This window comes from Pteropus medius, unplaced genomic scaffold, assembly GCF_902729225.1.
Source record: "Pteropus medius unplaced genomic scaffold, Ma_sr-lr_union100, whole genome shotgun sequence".
NCBI lineage: Eukaryota > Metazoa > Chordata > Mammalia > Chiroptera > Pteropodidae > Pteropus > Pteropus medius.
This window is the reverse complement of record NW_024349797.1, coordinates 16,369,782-16,387,764: the sequence shown is the minus strand read 5'-3', so window position 1 is coordinate 16,387,764 and position 17,983 is coordinate 16,369,782. Positions and strand designations below refer to the sequence as shown.

At 35.8% G+C, this 17,983-nt stretch overlaps 1 protein-coding gene and 1 pseudogene across 1 annotated transcript in view; one reads left to right on the top strand and one right to left on the bottom strand.

Moving 5' to 3' along the window:
- The window catches only part of UNC79 (unc-79 subunit of NALCN channel complex), a 214,070-nt gene that overhangs the window by 150,710 nt on the left and 45,377 nt on the right, over window positions 1-17,983 (bottom strand). Inside the window, exons 5-7 of the mRNA XM_039884084.1 lie at window positions 12,276-12,368; window positions 7,365-7,420; window positions 6,559-6,688 (exon numbers count right to left, since the gene is read on the bottom strand). Coding sequence (XP_039740018.1) covers window positions 6,559-6,688; window positions 7,365-7,420; window positions 12,276-12,368 — 279 coding nt within the window. The remainder of the gene's footprint in view (window positions 1-6,558; window positions 6,689-7,364; window positions 7,421-12,275; window positions 12,369-17,983) is intronic.
- LOC120619795 (uncharacterized) lies at window positions 3,097-3,215 on the top strand (annotated as a pseudogene).

Sequence of the window (17,983 nt, the reverse complement as noted above, 5' to 3'; positions counted from 1 at the left end):
AAAGCTGGTGTAGCTAGTATAAGACAAAGTATAGTTTAACAAAAAAAAAAAAAGCATTGCTAGAGATAAAGACATGCATTTCATAATGGTAAAAGTTTCAACTCACCAGAAAAATTTTGCATTTGTATGTACCTAATAATGTAGCCTCCAAATATATACAGCAAATATTGACAAAACTACAGGGAGGAATACACAAATCTACAATCATAGTAGGACATTTTAACGTTCTACTCTCGGTAACTGATAAAAGAAATAGATGAAAATGCAGTAAGGATATAGAAGATTTTAACTATACGGTTAACAAATTTTATTTAACTGACATATATAGGGCGCAGTATCGAACAATTGTGAAATTCAAGTTTTCTCAGTACGCAGGAACATTTACAAAAATGACCATAGGCTCAGCTCTAAAGAAAGTGTAAAAGTGTCAAAGGAATGAAATAATACAAAGTATGTTGTCTGACCACAGAGGAATCAAGCTATAAGTCAATATAAAACCTCACTAGAAAAATCTCCATATGTTTAGAAATTAATCATCACCCTTCTAAATAAACCATGGGTCAAAAACAAAACTATGAAAGAACTTAGAACTCCGCATAGCACAGGAGGCTTTAGCCATTGCAATAAGGCAAGAAATATTATAGGCATAAAGATCGAAAAGGAGACATTAGACTGTTATTATTCAACAACAACATAATTGTGCAAATGAAAAAATCTTTTGAAACAAAACTACAAATAAATGATTAGAATTAAAAAGTAATTTAGTAAGGTTGCTAGATACAAGATCAATATGCTAGAATTAATTTCATGTCTACATACAAACAACAAGGAGTTAAAAAGTATAATTTTAAAAAGATGTATCATTGACAATAAAATCAAAAAAGTACCTAAGGACACACTACATGAGAGAGAGGCAAGACATCTACACAGAAAACTATAGAACAGCATTGAGGGAAACTAAAGAAAGTCTAAATAACTGGAGAGATATACTATGTGCGTGAATTGAAAGGTTCGATATTATAAAGATGTCATTTCACCAAATTGATCTATACGTTCAAGGATTTCATAATCAAAATCCTAGTAGTTGAGGCATGTTTGTTTGTGTTTAACTTGACAAACTCTTTAATTTAGCAAATAGGTAGGAATAACTATAAAGGAGGAAGAAGAAAAGGAGGAAGAGAAGGAGGAAAACAGGAAGAAGAGAGCACAGGGGAGTCGAGGAGAGCAAGAGTTACGATAAGGTGGAAAGACTAGCACTGAAGGATATAAAATTTTATTAAGCTACATTAATTCAAACAGTGAGGTCTTGGGGAAAGAAAAAATGCACCAGAGACAGAACCGTTCTTAAATAGATACTTGATTTATGACCAAAGAAATATTACTGCAGAGCAGTAAGGAAAGACCAGTATTTTCAATAAATGATGTTGAGTAAATTGGTTATCCATAAGGGGAAAAGACAGACCCTTACTTCACACCATACGGAAAAATTCATTCCAGATATTTCCTAAAATGTGGAATATAGACAAAAAGAACTTTTATACCCCCCTGGCAGGAGTACAAAGTAGTACAATGCTTTTGGGAAATTGTCGTTATCCATTATAACTGGATATACACACACTCTCTAATCCAGCAGTTCTACCCCAAGCATATATCTAACAGAAATGTGTGTACATGTGCACCAAAAGATATGTAGCAGGATGTTCACAGGATATAGCATTATTTGTAATGGCCAAACTGTGGGAACAACCCAAATATCCATTAATAGTAAAATGGATACATAAACTGTGGTATATTCATTTGGTAGAACATATACTGCAATAAAAATGAATGATGCACAGTTATGCTCAAGCCATAAACAAGTCACGCACACATATATACACACATACACATACAAATAAATAATGTATGATTCCATTTATATAAAATTCAAAAATAGGCAAAACTAATCTCTGATGTTGGAAGTCAGGTTAGTGGTTACCTGTGGGATAGCAGCAGGAGGTAATCATGGTGGTAAGCATGGTGGAAGGTGTTCCACAAAATCTTGTAATGTGTGTTTTTATACATGTGTATAATGCACCAGTAAAAAAGGTTTATAACTTTTTTTTAACTTTGTGGAGATAAAATCAAAATAATAAAAAGATAAATAAGAACTCAACGATAGGGAAGTTAGGACATCAAATGACTGGTAGAGCTTCTTGTACTTGTGTACAACTACGAATTCAACTCTACTAATTTGGTGGCCTAGACCAAAGTTTAACCTTGTAGTTAACCTTTGTAACTATCTTTAGTTAGTTAATTTCTATCTACGTTTGCAACAGTCTCTGCCTTAGAAATGTATATAGTTCCAGACAATAACTGGTGCTGATACTTGCTAACAAAGGCTAAATTATTTAGTCCTTAGGACTCTGTAACAAGAAGAGCGCTAAACAATTTATTTCTTCTCCACACAAGGAGAGCTTTATAGAACAACATAATGGTGATTTTCACTGCCAAGAAACCTGTAATCTTTGCATCTTTAAGACTCATTTAATGACCAAAATAATTGTAGTTTTTGTTGTTGATAAATACTAGTAAACCCAAAAGGGGCAAACACTCGATTACCAAATCTTCACTATTTGATCTTCTACATATAAACTGTAAATATTCCTATGTTACCGTGCTTAAGAAGCAATAAGTAATGTATATACATATATATGTATAGTTAAAATTATGATGAATTATTAACAATTATTAAATCTAAGTGGCTATATGTATGTTCATAGTGTTTTTCTTTAAACTTTTCTGTATTTGAAAACAATCATAATAAAAGTTTGGGGGGGACCTTGTATAATTGCATACAATATGTTCTCAATTTTATTTTAAAATACGCATCATAAAAAAATTTTTAATTTAAAAATTAAATAAAATGTGCATCATAAAAACTGCAGGGAAATATACCAAAATGTTAACAATGGCCATTGCTGAGTAGTATTTTTTTTTCCTTCCTACATAGTTCTATAACTTTTCTAAAAGCAAATTTTCCTTTTATAAAACAAATAAAATTTACTTTTTAAAAAGGAAATAAATAAAAAATAAATAATTTTTTTAAAATAATGGGTCTACAGCCATGCTCCCCTGAACAAGCCTGATCCCGTCTGACCTCGGAAGCTAAGCAGGGTCGGGCCTTGTTAGTACTTGGATGGGAGACCACCTAGGAAGACCAGGTGCTGTAGGCATAAAAAATAAAAAAAAATAAGAGATTGTAAGCTGACAAGGTCCCTGCAGGTCAACCAAGGGTTACCTCGCCTAAGTAAATAGATAGATAGATAGATAGATAGATAGATAGATAGATAGATAGATAGATAGATAGATAGATAGATAGATAGATAGATAAAAACAAAAATAAAAAATAAAAAAATAATAGAGGACAGGTTCATCCTTAAAAGGAAGGAAGGAAGGAAGGAAGGAAATCACTGGGAAAACATACGACAGTTGCTGATCACTAAGAAATCATTTCAAGTTACAGAATTTTCACCATAAAATTCTATCTCCATATAATTTTTATTATTAACAGTATTCAGGGTTGTAGTGCCACCTAAATACTTTAGTGCATATTTCATTGCAGCAAGCATCGTAGAAAATTCCCAATGCTCCAGATAAAATTGTATTAAAGAACTGAATCAACAGAAGAGATGTTACATTGTTAGAACAGAAAAATGTGGGTTTTCAATGAAGATAATCTAGATTCAAATTCGAGCAGTGCTCCTTTATTATTTCTTTGAATTTAAGGGTGTTACTTAAACTGTGTCTCACTCCACATCTGTTAACACTGAAATAAGACCCTACCATTTAAGAATTTTGTGAGAAGCAGTTGAGAAAATGTCTGTAAAACCCAGTGTGGTACTTGGTTCATAAATTGTGTTCATTTAGGAGAAGACTAAAATATTAAATGAGATAATAAGCAGCTAGAACAATGTCCGGCATGCAGCCAGTGCTGGATAAAAAGTAATACATGGACGAGAATGGTTAACTTTTTCCGTGATCTCATTTCCTACATAGAATGCCATGGTTCACTGGAACGGAAGTCCCAAGAAAGCTCGGACAGTGCCTGGCAAGTAGCAGACACATGACATGCTGTTGAAAAAATGGAAGTGTATGGACGTGTGATTATAAGGATGGACTGAAGAATGAATACCCACAGAGACGTCTTGTTCAAACAGGCTGAGAGAAGAAGAAAGAGCCTCTCTGACCTTAGCTGGCACAGGCTGAACTGTTCTGGGAAGACAGATCTGGCTGGCCCTTCCACGAGTGTGGTCACAGGGGAAACGGAAGCGCCTGTCAGTTTCCCGGCATTCCCGGATGCTCTCAAAAGGCAAACCTCATCGTGTGGCTTCTCCACTGAAAATTTGTCCATGGTTTCCCTTTGCCATTAGGATGAAATCCAAACTACTTCACAGGCCCTGCCAGGCTTCCTGCCTACCCTCTGGCCACTGTCCTCCTGTCCCTCCACTGTCCGGCTGCATATGACCTTTCCCAGTTCCTGAATATGATCATGCTATCTTTGATCTTCTAGTCTGAACTCTTGCAGTTCCTTCTGCTTCAAACTCACATTCATTCACTCATGATCCACTCCCCTTATGATGTCTCATGTGCATATCTCTTTCAGGTATCAGCTTACATGCTACTCACTGAGGAATCTTCCTCGACAACTCAACACTCCCCCAAATTTGCCTACCATCAGGGTGAGGTCAGAAGCCCCTCCTGTGCGTCCCACAGCTCTCTGTATGATTGACACTTGGACAACCTGGGTTTACACTGCATGAGTCCACTTATACACAGATTTTTTTTTTTTTAATGAATACTGTAAATATATTTTCCTTATGATTTTCTTAATATTTTCTTTTCTCTAATTGCCTTTATTGTAAGAATACAGTATATAATACGGATAACATGCAAAATATGTGTTAATTGGTTGTTTAATCTATAAGGCTCCAGTCAATAGTAGGTTATTAGCAGCTAAGTTTTGGGGGAGTCAAAAGTTACTCACGAATTTTTAACTGCAGGGGAGGAAAGGCCAGCAACCCTAACCCCTGTGTGGTTCAGAGTCAACTGTATTTGATCCATCTGAGCACTTAGCACACTGTAAGATGGTTGCCTGGTATTCCCCCAACAAATGGAAGGTACGCACCAAGATATTAGCGATTTAGTCTTTTTTTTTTTATCACATTATGCCCATAAGTATTTGTTGAATAAATGAACCAATTTCCATATCTAGATTGTATTACACACCATAAGGTCTGGTTTTGTGTCAATTCTTGTAGCATTAACAAAAAGTACAGTATCTGGCATACGAGTTACTCTTCAAATATTTACGAAATAAATTTCATTTTATACTGGTTACTCATTCACATATCATATAAATGCTTATTTCAAGGATCTATCAAGAAGGGGTTGGTGTCAAATATTTAAGTCATTTCATGTTTTATTTTATTAATACTTCTCATTTTTTTTGCTTTTACAATCCAATTATTCACTTAGCAACACTTAAGCATTATCTACTACTGATGATACAAAACACCCATGATACCAATTTCCATTTTTCAAAAATTCCTATCTACTTTCATTGTTTTTATTCATATTATTGTTACCACTAAGATCAATATTATTTGTTCTAAGTTTAGAATAAGCCCACCAAAAACCATCAAAGCCTCAAAAACGAGTATTAATAAGTCTAACACTTGGCTTTAATCGGGAACATAAATCAGACACTGGAATTAAGTTAAATTCCTTCTGAACCACTTCCAATCACCTAAGGAAAAACAAGTGATGCCAGGAAAGAAGTAAGTTCTAGAATATCAGTATACAATCTCACAGTACCTTGAATAAAAGCTAACTTTGGCAAAATAGTCACCTCTTCCAATTTCAGAAAACTAGGTATACGATTAAGTGGGGAGACAGGGTAGTCAAGGGCACCAGAAACTCCATCAGCCATAGGTTGCTTCTTTGATTTTTGATTTATAATATGTAAGCATAAACCACAACATAGAACCTGGGGTTGGTTTAGGTTTTTGGTAAATATATACCTTTACATTTAAATTCAATGTTTACTTCTCAGTTATTAATTATACCAATATTTAGCAATTGTTGACTCTTTCTGTCCAACTAGGCTATCAGGGTCATTTAATTTTTTTTTTTTTTTTTTTAGTGTATAAACTGGTAATGCTGAACATGCTCCAAGTCTTCTTATCAGGACAGATTTAGCCTTTCGAGGTTTTGCTACATGGTGAGCAAATCTGCAGCATTACTCACCGCTCCCACCTTTGCAGTGATTAATTTAAGAGTAGTTAAGACCGCAGGCCAGGCATAGCAAATGAAACTGAGACTTAACGTGATTTGCTATAGTGTCAGAAATGTTTTTGATTTAATTTACTTATTTTATACCACCCAGTTTCAGAAAAGATCTGCGACAATGTCAAAAAGCACTTAAATGTAATCCAGCAAGATAAAATTATATATAAGTAGGTGAGGCAAATATGGCATACGAGAAATAAAGATAGGGCATCACAGGGCTATTCTTACCTGTGTACTGCAAGCCCCTGTATTCACTTATTGCCCCAGGAGGTTTTAAATTGGGCCAGTAATGGAACAGCATTTGCACAGCTGGAGGTTTCACTTGTGAAGGCCCATAGGCTATCACATACAAAAGATCCTAAAGGAAATAGGAAGAATATTTTGACTTAGCATGGTCAAATAAAAATAAAAGTAACTCATTCAATATCACCAAAGCAGTGAAAATTTCAGTAGACGGGTTGAGGTGGTTAATTCCTCTGGAATCTCATCATCCAGGTGTGCTTCTCAGATTAGATCATTGTATGATATTATTTTTTATTATTTACTTACTGGTCCTGTAAATAAGTCCCGCAAATAGCATTCAAAAGGACACAATTCTTTTAACAAATTCTTCTCTATTCAGAATAATGTTAAAGATGTATTTTAGAACAGCATAAGCCAGTTTGTCAAACACTGCATTTTTTAAAAATATTTTTCTAAAAAACATTTCTTAACAATTCACATCTCCTATTAAAAAGAAGGCAAGTTCTCAAGCAACATTTCAACTTAAATGAAATTGTCACATTAATATAGTAATATGCTAAATTCCAAGAATAAGAGATATCCAATTACATTTTCTGTCAAGCCACTGTTCCTCAAGATCGTTCCTGTTCTAAATAATAATTAATCAGTAAGAAAAGAATTATAGGTTCTGCCACATCAAAATAATGACATCAATAAATTTGACCTAAAAATACTTTTAACATGAAAACAATTTTTACTATACAATATAAATTAAGTTTGTTGCTATGAATTAAATGTGGGCCAAAACTTACTTTCCAGACTTCTTGTTTATATTTCATGAGGCATTCCAATAATTGACAATGATACACTGTAAGGAAGAAAATGTAATTTGAACATGAAATGTAAAAACCAGATAAAACATCCTTTGAGATACAATAAACTATATTAGTATGACTTTTCACTCTTATCATTACATTAGAAATTATTTATTTCCATATATTTTTACTTTTCAAAAACCATGTAAGCTTTTGACTTTATCAAGCTTTATTCTAAGATCCTTGAGAAGAATATTTCATTCATCTTAGCAATAAAGGAAACATTAAGAAAAATTCCTAATAATCATATCTTTTCAACATAAACCGATATCAATGTAACCAAAAAACATATAGGGAAAAAAAGTAGCCTAATAGGATCATAATAATGAATATTGAGCATTCATTATGCCAAGTATTGTGTTAAGAGCTTTATGTGTATTATCTCAGAACCACCATGTTGCAATTAGGAAAAGGAGAGACTTAGTGTCCTAGACGGCCCAAGTCTGGACAGATAGCAAGTGACAGACTGATGGATTAGAATGGGAGTCTTGTCATTTGATCACCTGTTCCATCTGCTGAGAAATTCTTAAAAGCTACACAACAGCAATCTTCTTTGATTGCCTCTGCTTACTTAGGGAAGAATGATACTTTCACCCTAGATAGCTGTACCATACCTTCCTTACTCTGTCTTCCAACCCTATCGGGGCACTGAAGCAGGTCTCGCTTTAGTCACCGATGACCCTGTCATTCGATTTGATGAACATTTTTCAGTCTGCCTTTTACTTGACCCTCAGCAGCATTCAGTACTGCTGACCACTACCTTCTCTTTAAAACCCTCTTCCTTGACTTCATGACTGACCCTATCCTTATTACCCGTGACAGACACTGTTGTGGCAACTCAAGTGCTATTGACAACCCTTTCTACCTTATCCATTTCCCAACACAGCTTGCAGCTAGGGACGGCCATGTGACTCAGTTCTGGCCAGTGAGACCTAAGAGAGAATCTGCTTGAGAGCTTGTGAGACATTTTTTTCTCCCTGATAAAAGGAAAGAGGCACTCCAGGAGACCTTGCTTAATTATCCTGACTGCTCCTGTTACCTGTTTGTGGATGTGGGTGTGTAAGAATATAACAACCTCCACTATGGCGGCCATCTTGCAAACATGAGGAGAAGTTCAAGAGAAACACAAAGATGATGCCATCTTAGCCCCCTGACACTAAGGAGCTATGTCCGAGACTTCCTTCCTGTAGTTAAACCCTCTGTTAGTCAGCTAAACACATCCCAACAGATACAATCTGTCTCTCTGGCAAGCTTAGTATCCCGCTGGGCCATTATCTGCTGGAGTCCCTGAAGGCCTGGTCACAAACCCACTCTTCATTCTACGCTCTCTTGTAAGCAGTGTCCCACTCATACACAACATCGGTTACCATCTGTATGCAATTTAATGAATGTCATTGGACTCTGACATAGAGGCTTAGAGTTCATTACTGCAAACACAAGGCTCTATTCTGAGTTCCGGACTCATAATACAACTACCTAATTATCACTGCCTATTTTTTTATTAGGCAAGGCAACCCTTGGTTGACCTCACAGATTGCAAGGACCTTGTCAGCTTACAATCCCTGATTTTTTATGCTTACAGAAGATACCTATTCCTAGGTGGTCTCCCATCCAAGTAAAGCTAGCCCAAGATCAGAGGGGATCAGGCATGTTAGCTTCCAAGATCAGAGGGGATCAGGCATGTTCAGGGTAGCATGGCCATAGATTGATTGCCTATTTTTTTAAGTAAGCTGATTTACTTGCATTTCTGTGTTTGGAACACGTAGAATTATTACTAAGGTTATGTGTGGAGGTTTTTTCCAGTTTTATTGAGATATAATTGACATATAACAGTATATTAGTCCAAAGTATACCGTCTCCTCTTAAATATCCAGAACACACCTTGAACACAACATGTCCAAAACAGATCTCATGAGCTTCCCTCAGAGACCTGGTCTTCTTCTTCCCACGTCTCCTTTCTCAGTGACTAGAACCTCCATGCATCCAGTTATGAGACTAAAACCCCACCACATCCAATATGTCACCAAGTCCTGTCAATTTTACTTTCTAGGTAGTTCTCAGACGTCTCCACTTTTCTCAGTCTTAATTGCCCCTGCCTTTTACATGCCTAGACAGATGCAAAGGCCTCCTCGTGAGTCAATCTACATCACCTCTGGCTCTTTTTTAAACCATTCTCAACTGCAACCAGGATGACACACATATAACCACTCAAAGTCTTTCAGTGCCTTCCCATTAGATTTGGGATAAACACAGGACTCCCAAAGAGAGCCCACAATATCCAGCCTGTTCTGGCCCACAGAAGTCTACCATTTCATCTCAAATGAGGCAGTTACTACTCCGAGCTCCAACTACACTGACCTTGACCTTTCAGTCCCACCTGCTTGCCAGGCTCCCTTCTAACATATAAGATGCCTCTGCCTGAATCCCCCACCCCTTGTTGGCCTTGTTAATCCTACTCTCCCTTCAGTCCTCAGACCCAAGGTTACTTCCCCAGAGAAGCCCTCCCTGACATCTTCAATAAAAGAAAAATCTCCTTTTATAGGGTCTTGTAGCACTTATCACAGTTGAAACTTTACATTTGCTTTTATAATTATTTGATTCATATCTTCTCCCGACCACTGTATGATAAGCTTCACGAAGTGAGGGCAGGAATCAGTTCGTTTTGCTAACCATGGTGTCCCCAAGTGTTTGGCACATAGTAGATATTCAGTGACTATTAAATATACAAATGGCCCTCTAGAATTGGAATTTTGTCTTTAAGCCATCAGTGAGTAGTCAAGTACAGTTATTCGAGGCCACTTTCTCTTACACAGCATATGCTATTCTCCTTGTGTCTGCTACACAAACCTGGTTCAGAGTAGTTCACTGACTGCCCCATAAACAAACCCAGAGAGTCTCTTTGTTTAAACTGATTTCCCTCCCAGGACACTCCACTTAACCCTATCAATTAAAATTATCCATACTTTAAGATCCATACTTTGCTCCAAAGCCTTTCCTGATCATTTCAATCCATAGAGTTATCTCCTTCTGATGAATTAACACTATAATATTTATTTTGTACTTTTCACTTACTTCTTTACATTGTAAATTGAAGATTTATGTGAATATGCCTGATATTCCCAATTAGACATAAGCTCCATAGCATGCACCATATATTACATTTCTGATGGTTTTCCCAATGCCTAGCACAGAACCATTTACATAGGAATTTTTCAACGAATGCTTGTTAGTTGAACAAGGTCTGTACTCTAGCCTCGATACACAGAAACTAAAGGACCAAGCTGCCTCGTGCTGTCTCCCCCAATAAAAATTCAAGCAACTTGGTCCCAGAGTGCCTCCTGGAGGATATCACCTCACTTCTTAACAGTTTCTCACATCACAAGACTAGTTTTGGGTCCCAAATATAATTCTTACCATAGAATCTTTGGCTATAAACATTTCCCCATGAATAGGTGAAGATACAGATTTAGAATTAACAGAAGTAAGTCTGATCACAGTGGTTTCTCTGTGAAACATTCAACTCCAAGAAGAAAAAGATTGTAGCCATCCCAAGCATTTACAATGTGCCCTTCACTATGCTAAGTAAGCACTTTACACATGTTTAACTCATTAAACCCTCACAACAATATTCTAAGGCACAGCAGAGAGAATTATTCCCATTTTATAGGTGAGGAAACTTGGTCTTAGGGATGTTGAAAAACTTGCTTAAGGTTACACTAACTGGCAATTTGCAAGTGAGTTCAGATGTGACTTCACATCTAACCTCAAGTCGCATGATTTTACCCGCCCTGCTTTACTGCCCCCCAACATAGAAATTAGGACCAAAGCCTCATGATGATACTTCAAGTAACTAGATTCTAAATGAAGAATTTTTTCCAGAACATAATATATAATAAATATAAATGACATTTTGAGGCTGCTTTAAGCCAAACAGAGTGAAATATCAGATAACTTCTAAAATATATGCATTTTAATTAATCTCATAAATAATATTTCACATTTAAACTAAAAATTATTAAGATTTCAAAATGAAAAAAATTTTTTTCTCATTCTGAGCAAAAGCTTATTATTTATTATGTAATTAAGTAGAAGGTTGAAAACAGTGCCAATAAATTTGTTCGCTTTCCAAATAAACATCAAATAAAAACAAAAACTGAGTCATATCATAGCATGTGACTCTAACAGTCAGCCCCTTTTTAGATCAGTTTCCCAAAGTTCATCTGCAATTATACTGATGAACAGAAACCAACAGAGTAAATCATACGAAACCTGTTCAACGTCACTAGTAATCAAGGAAATATAAATCAAAACATTGAGATATTATTTTTCATCTGTCCAACTCTATATAAATTTTATGATAATATTTAATGACAGGTTAAGAGTACTTACATATATAGTAAGACTATTGAAATTTTTTCATCCTTTAACCCATTAATCTCTCTTTTATGAATTTACATAAGGAAATAATCAGAAATAAAGTAAAAGATTTGTGTTCAAGTATACTTGTGTGGCATTGGAGTAGCAATTCACAAAATATTAACAGCGGTTATCTTGAACAATTAGGACTGGAGGAGATTTTGATATTTCTAATTTAACTATTCCTATATACTTATATCCAATAGATTTCCAATCAACGTTCTAAAATTGTGTCCTCGACCACTCTGAAAATATCACTAGCCTGCAAGACTGCAGCTAATACCAAGGGAAATTTATTTCAACTCGAAAGTCTGTTTTCTAACCCATCTCCAAGAGAAGTTCTTCTCACATCAGATTTGCTAGCCTACCTGTATGATGTCTTGTTCCATTACTGGTTTTGGAATCAGCCAAGCCACCCATATTTCCACTCACCTGGGTTGGATGTGTACTGCATTGCAATCATTAGCATGGATGATGCAGAGAGATTGACGTGGGCGGGCACTCCTTCTCTCCTTGAGGAACCCACTGAAATAAAAATATTTTTAATTAGACACAATTAATCTATACACATACTTGCTACTTTGCATAGAGCATGAGAGCTGAGAAGAAATACTGTTTTTAAAAAGGTCCCAACCAAATCAACGGACATTTTCCACAAAAAAAAAAATTTGTCCAAGCACACAAATGCTACGGTTGTCATCATCAGTAGCCAGCGTTTGGTGAGACTCTACAAGGAGCAGAACAGTGCCAGAATATGATGTCATGATTTTAGCAGAGCTGTACGTAGGTGTGGCCTCTGCTCTCAAGATGTTTATACCTAGGTGGGAAAGAAAGGGAAAAAAAAGAATCCTCCAAGCACCCAAGCATAAAGGCATGTTGAAGGTTATCCCTGTGAGAAAATTAAAATAAGATGTTTTTGAACCCAATATGAATAGATTAACTTTCAGATGCAGATGATAATAGTCTACTTATAATGGATACCTTAGTAATTTAGTTACACATACAAATTTTAAATCATGTATTATAAAAAATAGTACATTAATTTAAAAATTATTTCCAACACTCACAAATCGTTAAACAATTTTATGCAAACCATCACATGGAATTTCATCATTAGTATCTTCATTACCATGAGAATTTTTTCTATTTTCCAGAGCTTACCATCTTTAGATCCACCTGAGTTGTTTTAAATAATGTACTTTTTGAATCTGTAAATAACACTGTCGCTGAACTTTTTATCCTGTGCTGCAAGTATTCATTCACAAAGCAAATTGATTTCTTCAAAATTCATCTTACAGCTATATAATACTGGCCTTCAGGTGATAACCACTTAAGACATCTTTTAGGACATCTTTAAGTGGCTTGTTTATGATGATATTCAACTCTATATTAAATTTCTTTCTCTATTTTAAGAGAATGTATCAGATAAAGCCAAAAAGCATTCAAAACTAGCACTGATGGAAGTCATTCGGGGTAATATGTTGTCTCCAAAAAGTAGTTGATTATTCTAAACACAGTAATTGAGAGAAGACCCACAATAGAAGAAACTTCACAAGGACTCGAATGTAAACAAATTTCTTTTCTCAAGGATAATTGCAGAAGTAGGAGAAATCTCTCCCTATATATGGGTTTGTGTGGCAAATTGTCAAGAAAGCATGAACAGAACAGTGTACAGTAAGTATAACACCCTCAAAAAGTCTACTCTCGATTTCCTACACATAATGGACAAGATCGTTAACACGGCAACAACAATAACAAAAAAGCAGATAATCCTAAAATCTGCTTTATTTTATTCTATATTAAAATTCACATGTGGAAATAATATCTCACCTACATCCAAGAGAATAAGGCAACTTACAATAAAACACATGTATAAAAGAACAATTAAAACACTAAAACAAATTTGTCATATAATAAAGTAGAAAAGATAAAAAAAATTTAACATGATTCTTTTTTTCATAAAGGACTTGGAGCATTACATAAATGGTGGCTTTTACAATAGCTCTACAGAAATAAACAAACAAATAAAACTGATTTATAATTAAGTTTCATTTACTTGCATTTGCTTTCATCCATCACTTGCAGCTGGGCTGCTGCTAACCCACTAAGAAGGTGATATTCAGGTAGATAAATTTGTTTGGCTAAACAATATAAATAAGTAATAATAATTACACAAAGATGTGGAGAGCAGTTCATTGCTCTTAATCGAATATGATTGAGGAAAAAGAACTTTGAGCTGAATCTAAAGGTGCTCTCAGATCTGAGCCAAGAAGCTTGTTCAAATTCAGCCTTTGGGAGCCCACATCTAGTGAGCCTAACTCTGGAAATAAGAAAAGTCCATACTTAATAAGCATATCAAGTGATTCTGATGCAACTAGGCCTTAGACCTCCATTTGAAAAGCACTACTAGAGAAATAAGAAACACGACAGGAAACACTGAGTAAGGCATCCAGGTATGAGAGGAATAATTGCATATCCCTTATTCCCTTCGTTTAAGGAAGAAAAAAGAAGTCTAGTCTCCGATATACTCATGAAAAAATATTCTTTTTGAGACAAGTGTTTTCACCTTTATTTAAATTCATCTCAAACTTTTTATTAAGAAGCATTTCTAAAAAATGAAAACTACTATTAAGGGAGGCTGAGAATCACCGTGCCTGGAGGCCATTAAAAATGGGAGAGATGCCCAAGTGTCTCAGATGATTTAGGTGAAGTCTATTTGGAGAACAGCCCAAATGGTTCAATGACCTTTGGATGTCCCTTCTAGCCCTACGAATTCATGCTCTCCCTCCAGTATGGTCAGCCACAAAGCCAAAAGTACTCCCTTGGCTCCAGCCCTAGGAAATTGGCTCCAATACTTATATAAACAGACAGTGCCTTGCAATTTCTTAGCCTTCTAACTGACTGAATAAAATCACCACAATTCTAATTTAATAAACAAGCAGAGACACACATCATTTATTAAATCTTGTTAAAAAGCATGATGTAAACAGATGTGCAGCTTGTCCCCATGAGGGTGTACAAAGCCAAAGCTACATACGATGGAAGGAAGAAGAAAATTAATCAAAAGAAGAAAATTTTACAATTAATATTGTGCTCAGGAGATACAATGAAAAGTCTTAAGATCTATTCCCTGGTCCTCTGGCACCATCAGGAAAACCATACCACCATCCCTCTATGAATAATAATAATTCCTTAATCTTGTTCTTGCATTTTATAGTTCCTAATACACTATCATGTACAGCTCTTAAATGATTCTCACAAAAAAATAAATAAAATAAAGTATATGGAAAAAGCCATTTTATAAAAGAAAAATCAAATTATTTACATGAGAACACCAACTTAATTATTAGGATTACAGCCCAAGTCACCTGACTTCATAGCTAATGCTCTAGTCACCTATTCATTCGAGGTGCATTTTTTCACTACCTCCTATGTACCAGGCAGGCATTGTTCTGGGCTCTAGAGCACAGTCATAAACAAGACAGGCAAGTCCTTGTCCTTATGGAGCTTAAATGTTAGGTCTGTGCTATCCAATATGTTAGTCATAGTCGCATGTGGCTATTTAAATTTAAATGAATTTAAATTAAATTAAAATAAAATTTCAGTTCCTCAGTCCCACTAGATACATTTCAAGTGCTCAGCTGCTACATGTGGCCAGTGGCCACTGTACTGGATAACACAGATTTCCATTATCACAGAAAGTCCCATGCACAGCGCTGTTCTAAGGAAACAGGCAAACAAATACCTGAGAAGAAATATAAATCATGGCAAGGAGTAGACAGAAAAGGCCTGCTTTTGCTAGAGGGTAAGGAAGGACATCCCAAAGATGTGATACTTGCCCTGAGACCTAAAGGAAGCAAATCACATGACCATTCGGGCTTTTGAGACAGGAAAAAGCCGAGAGCAAAGGCGAAAGCTTGGTGCCTTTATGAGACTGCAGAAAGGCTAACTAAGGCTTGTGACTCGTGTGCCACTACATGCAGAGAGAACACAGGAGAGGTAGTGATGAAGTAGGAAGGGAGGCAGGGGCCAGATCACAGAGGGCCTTGTGGGCCAGGGAAGGACACCGAACTTGATTTATAAGAGTGATGGCAAACAACCAAACGGTGTTGATGAAGAAAGTGAAATGATCTATGTACATGATCTATGTACATGGACTTTTTGGTGGGGAACAACCACTGGAGGGCTAAGCAGAGAAGCAAGGAGACCGGTTTGGAAACTACTGGGCTTGTTCAGAAAAGAACCGGTGGCAAAAAGTGGTCTGAATTGGAATATATTTAAATAAACCCCACTACCCTTATGTTTTTTAAAGTGTAAAGGTAAGGGAGGCAACTGGTGTCAGTTCTGCCGTGCAACGAAACCATTTCCAAACAGAGGTCGTTGTGTTCTGTGAGATAGAAGTTGAACATAAGATACATATGCCATAAGAAGGACATGTCAGTTCAACATATTGGGAAGACTAAGACTCCAGGACCCTGAAGCCTATGCCGCTTTAAAATATTTGCAGACTGGTAAATTAATGAAAATCATAGACATAGCATTGCCCATCAACACTGTGGAGGTTCGATGAGCTCAAAACCTGTTATAATAATTACTGTTATTATAAAATAAACTCTAGGGGGGAAAAAAAAAATCCCAAGCCCCAGAGGATGGCCTCTTATCTCAAACGATATTTAAGACGAGAATATTTCAGGACATGTGAATCTGAGCAGAATATTGGGATTAGTTGCGATGAGATTTGACATATCTGTCATTTGACTAGGTTGAATAGTGAAAGGCCATTCCTATATGTTATCTCGGGGTCTTCACAAGAAGCACAGGATGTAGACAGGGAGGTTAGGGTGTTATTCACTATTTTACGGCTGAAGAAACTAAAATTTGATGAGGTTTGCCAGTAATCAAAGAACTACAATTCAGCTCTTCTGAATTCCTGTTCCAAAACATTTCCCCCGATTCAACAATAAAGCTCTTAAAGTATAGTAAGACCTACCGTATAAAAATAATCATTAGCTAATAAAACAGATTTTACATATAAAAGATTATTTAAATATCAGCAGGATCTCGTGTTGGTTTTTGACTGTCTTTTTTCTATGTATTTATTAGATTTTGGAAGCTCACAGAAAGATAACTCACATCCTCTATAGTAGTAGAAGAACAAAAAATGATCCAGGGCCAATGAGCTGAAACCAGATATTCAATTAAGTCAGACGATTGCTTTGAAGTCAATGCAAAGATCTGAATGAACCTTTATTTTTCCTGAGGGTAAGTGACTTTGTGGGAAACTTAACCTAGAAAAGAAACTAGATGAGACTGCATAGTCCTGACTACCAACATACACTAGAAGGGTCTTTCACCGATATAATTGTTCAGCTTTATTATTATCTTTGAAATAACACAGCTTCTATCAGTTAATGTTCGTTTAGAATTTGCTTTTTCTCTTCTCTGCCAAAGTATCATCTTCCCAACATCCATATTTCAATTTGGTCCACAAATCACAGATTCTTAAATAAAAAAAGAGCAGTTTCCATGGTGAAATGCAAATGACTTTTTCAATTCTTAGTAACTCCTTTAATATATTTTTTATAAACAAAGACTATTGCACATACTTGGAATAAAAAGTATATCTTATTTATGGAAAGAGTTCAAAAGAAAAGGTTATGTCAAAGGAAATTTTTATAATAAATGGCAGTATGTTCTGCAGTACTTCAAAAGGAATTATTTAAAATAAAAGCACAGTACTTGCTTTATTGAGAAAAATGACATGAAGTACACAACTTATACACACGCATGTCTCTTAAACTGAAAGAGCAGTCGTACCTCATTAGGTCCACTTCAGGGCTCAGAACTTCACCTCGTGGGTCCTTAATGATATCATTTAATACCTGAAACACTGTCTATCTTTTACATTTTACTTGTGAACACCGTACCAAAGAGATAAAAGCCTTTTGGTTTTAAAGACTTTATCAAGTACTCGGAAAATGCAACATCCTTCATGCTAACATCTCTGTCCCGAAATAAAAATATTTCGGAAGAAGTTAAACACTCCTCTCTAGTTTCGGTCAGAATTTCTAGACACTAAAACAACTTCCAAAAAATAGAAACAACATGGATGGGAGCAAGAGACACATATTCTCACATCG